We start from the raw sequence: 3,953 nt of genomic DNA, 5'->3' as shown, positions 1-3,953 counted from the left end.
ATTGAAACCCCCTTTTTAAAAGGCCGACACTCACACATGTTGCACACTGACTATCAGTGACCCTGTAAATGAATGAGGAGAGTATAGATCTCTTTCATTCTATTGCGAATTTAACCTGGCCATTGTGTCAAATTTGAACTCTGTTATTAAGCCAGTCGGTTTATAGAACTGTAAGTATTGTAATCACCTACATGTCGATAGCAGACATTTAGAATATTTACATATTTTAACTGAAAGTTCCACTTTACCCAGATTGAGGCGTGTGTTTTAACATTGTACAGAAATGATTACCTGGGCTGTTCTAAGAAAAACAATTGTACTGCTTGTTATTAATTGTGGTGCTTTGTATTAAGGTCGCGATAATTACTATAAATTAATATCTTAGAGACCGCCCCCCTCCCCGTCCGCTGCACTCACACCCCAGGTACTGAGCACACAGTTAGACACGTGAAGAATCGCTCTCGTTCACAGCCCCATCGCCGTCCACCGACAGACAGACACAGAGAGCACATCAACCCAAATGAAAAGTGCATCAGGAAATTGCCAAAACTTTCACTTTGCACATTGGATGTCGGCTCGCCTTTTGTCCCTTTTCATTGGTCAATACCTGCAATGTCTCTCTTTTTGGGCTCCAGTCTGGAATGGCTGTTGAACACAAGCTGTCCGTCTGTGAAGCAGCTCCCTGCCCAGATCTGGTAGTGAGTGACGGTGCCCGCCTGCCCGCGGTTGCTCCTCCCGTGCTCGGAGGTCGCCGTTTCAGCCAGGGACCAGATCTTGGGTTTGAGCGCTGGCGCAGTGCCGCCTTTCCTCTCCGGGCTGCTTGCTTTGTTCAGGGCGCCCGGCTCCTCGGACGTTCCCCTTTCTGGGGTTTCTCCCTCACTCCCTTCCGAGCCTGTCCTCACATCGTTGCCCCGTTCACAGTCGGTGCCAGCTCGAGCTCCGTGTCCAGGGTCTCCATCGAGTTGGTGCCCACTCGGCTTCTGCTGCTCCTTATCCTGCAACCCTTCCACCGCCTCCTTCCTGCCTTCCTCCTCGTCGCTTTCGCTTTCCTCCTCGTCCGATTTCGTCTTGGGGACCCAGGTCATCTTATTTTCTTTTTTTAGCCGCCTCCTGGCGTTGGCAAACCAGGTGGAGACCTGAGTCAGGGTCATCTTGGTCACAATCGCCAACATGATCTTCTCGCCTTTGGTTGGGTAAGGGTTCTTCAAGTGTTCATTCAGCCAGGCCTTTAGGGTGCTGGTGCTCTCCCGGGTGGCATTCTTGGCTCGGCCCGGATCCCCGTGGGGTATGGGGCGGTAAGGCGAGTAAAGGGCGCCGCCTGGCGAGAAACCTGCTTGGGAGTAAAGACATCCAGCCTTCAGATCATAGGCAGACCCCTGGAAATCAGAAGCAAACGCTGGTTATCCAATACATTTAATTAAAATGCGCAACAGGTTTTAAGACTTCAGATTGCAACACGATTCATTTGAATAGTGCTAAATGTCACAATGCGTCTTAGTACAAGAGTACACAATTCTTTCAACTTTTCTATAAATATGATATAAAAAGCACACATCCCAATCAGTTAAAGTTGAATGCCTATTTTTATATGAAAATCCCTCCATTCGCCTGTATTATGTACACCTTTGTTAAAGTCTAATTTGAACTCCACAGTCTCTGTTTGGATGCATAGATCCGTCTAAACTATCAGAAGTCAGGGGCCGAGTTTACTAATCGATCAAAAAGAAATTAAAATTAACAATCATTGATGACCTACTGCCAGACCTAAAGCTTCAAAATACAGGGCAGTGAGACTCTACACTTCGAAGATTTGTCAAGTGTTCTAAATCTTTTTTTAAAAAAAAACATGAAATAGGCCGGACAGAGGTCCAACTTCATAGTGTTGGCCTAAATGCTGCCAGTACCTTCCTGTCCAAATACACAGTGAAGTGCTGCCTTCTAACCAGACGGATCCTCCGCTAGAGACCAGCATACAGCTAAACCTGGCCTCTTACATTGATAAATGTAAACTCTGTGTTGAAAGGACATTGCAGTAAAATGCTAACGGGATCTACCACTGAAGCTAAATGTTTCCAACATTTTCCAGTCAGTTTTATGAAAAAAGATGCATTTGCTAACATGAGTAAAGCGTAATGTAATATCCAAAGCTATCAAATTAGGAGTTAATTTTAAGCAAACTTTTTTTAAGTTTGACAATGTGAAGGTACCATTTAGAATGTAGCTTCCTGTACTGTATTAAAGTCAGCAGAGTATTCCTTTAGTCCTTGTTGGTGGGTGTATTGAGGTATTCTATATACATTTATACACTGTATTCACTTGTGCTGGGACTCTGATGTTAAGTAGCCTCCTGAGAGTTAAACCCGGAGCGACGTTGTTAACATGATTTTGTTTTATATTAATTAAAAACAGTAAAATGTCGGATTCGCAGTAGTATAAAGTTCGAATTCAGCCGAGAATGTAAGATGGTGAAAGGATGAATCGAAGTGGGGCAGAGTGGAAGTGCTGAAGTCAGACACAGACAGGGCATCAGTGAGCTCCCTCGCTCTGAGAAATATCTCGCCTTGTTCCCGCTGCAAGTATGATTAATTACCAGACTGAGAGCAAACTACAGTTCAAACTCTTTACAATACAAATGGGCACAGCTTCCTTACCAGATGGGACAGGTGCCTGAGATCGGGATAAGGCTGGAGGCTGTATCCTTGTGGAATCGGATATGTACCTGGATACCGGGCTAGGAGAGCATGGAGAGGTGGGGGTACTCCAAGGCTGAGAGAAGCTCCGGGAGAGGCCAGCATCGCCGCCTGTCTCTCCACCAACACGGCCGGCAGACCGCTCAGAGCAGAGGCCTTGCCGGCAGTGACCACATCCCCGTATCCCAGCTGAGGAATAGCCATAATGCGATACAGCCTAAAAAAAAAACCACACTCTCAAACCAATCGCCCTTCTGTCTCTATATATCCCCCTCTGTCCAGTCCATTGGAGAGCCCTGGGATGATTGACAGGAGCTGTGTCAATGCTATTTACATGTGATTAGTGAGGTTTAACCATTCAGAAGCCGGGCTCTCACACAGCACAACACTACTCACTTCAAACTTGAAAACACACATACACTCCGTCAAGAGGTTTTTAACACGGTCTAAAGGCACACAGACAAGGGCATTTCATGATGTTAATCCAAGAAGCAAATTCATCACCTCTTTCCTTCAAAGCCACTTTTAAACGGATTTCAACCAGCCAGTGAAATAAAAAAATTCTCTTCTGTTAAAAATAAAGTTTCAGGGTATTACAAATGCCCTCAAATAGTTAAAACGGTTGGATGTCAAGGGCCGAGGTACATACACAAGAGCGATTTTATTCTGTTTCCCACTTTCGCCACTCAAATTGTTTGCTGACCCTAACTCGCTGACTTGTGTTAAAGTTGTCAGTGGCTTGTATTTTTGCAGCTAAGTCGGTAATGTTCCTTCTCGTTTTCCCGATCGCATTATAAAACGCGACCGAAATCCAGAGGAAAGCGAACGGGAACAAAAAAAAATCCTGTTGTTTAGAATGAGAACGGCGTTGTCATCGCGGCGAATTTCTGTAGCATCGAGTGAACTTCCAGGCAGAGGCATGACAATGTGACAAACATATCAACGCTAATCCTTCTCAAAGACAGGCCCTCAGAGCTTCTAATTGGAACTCCTTTAAATATGTTACATTGATACTCTGTTCCGTTGGTGTACAGCAAACAGCGAAGGAAGTCGATTCTAACCGATTAACCACCAGTTGGACCGCTCAAGGATGGTCGGTCCGTTTATTTTAGACTCGAGAAAACAGGATTGTTCTAAAATACAACACCATCTAAAAGTAATTCCCCATCCTGTTGCTGCAACGCAGAATATGATGAACATTTGAAACCATTACAATGCAGCTAGCTCCAAGTTTGGGTCTAACAGTGCAAAAGTGAGGACTAC

General features: G+C 45.1%; 1 protein-coding gene across 1 annotated transcript; it reads right to left on the bottom strand.

The window, feature by feature from the left end:
* Positions 1-315: 315 nt before the first annotated feature.
* Positions 316-2,894, bottom strand: LOC122547231 (iroquois-class homeodomain protein irx-1-A-like). The gene is made up of 2 exons (XM_043685874.1): positions 2,652-2,894; positions 316-1,376 (listed from the first exon to the last, which is right to left on the bottom strand). The coding sequence occupies exons 1-2, from the start codon at positions 2,892-2,894 to the stop codon at positions 594-596; spliced, it is 1,026 nt and encodes a 341-aa protein (XP_043541809.1). The 3' UTR covers positions 316-593.
* Positions 2,895-3,953: the final 1,059 nt, after the last annotated feature.

Source organism: Chiloscyllium plagiosum, unplaced genomic scaffold (assembly GCF_004010195.1).
Source record: "Chiloscyllium plagiosum isolate BGI_BamShark_2017 unplaced genomic scaffold, ASM401019v2 scaf_3235, whole genome shotgun sequence".
Taxonomy (NCBI): domain Eukaryota; kingdom Metazoa; phylum Chordata; class Chondrichthyes; order Orectolobiformes; family Hemiscylliidae; genus Chiloscyllium; species Chiloscyllium plagiosum.
This window is presented reverse-complemented; position numbering and strand designations above follow the sequence as displayed.

Bases quoted from the DNA above. Each gene is read 5' to 3' on its own strand.
- LOC122547231 (XM_043685874.1), bottom strand. From the start codon at position 2,894: ATGGCTATTCCTCAGCTGGGATACGGGGATGTGGTCACTGCCGGCAAG. The intron at 1,377-2,651 runs GTAAGGAAGCTG...TCTGATTTCCAG, and splicing joins TCAGGCACCTGTCCCATCTG to GGGTCTGCCTATGATCTGAA.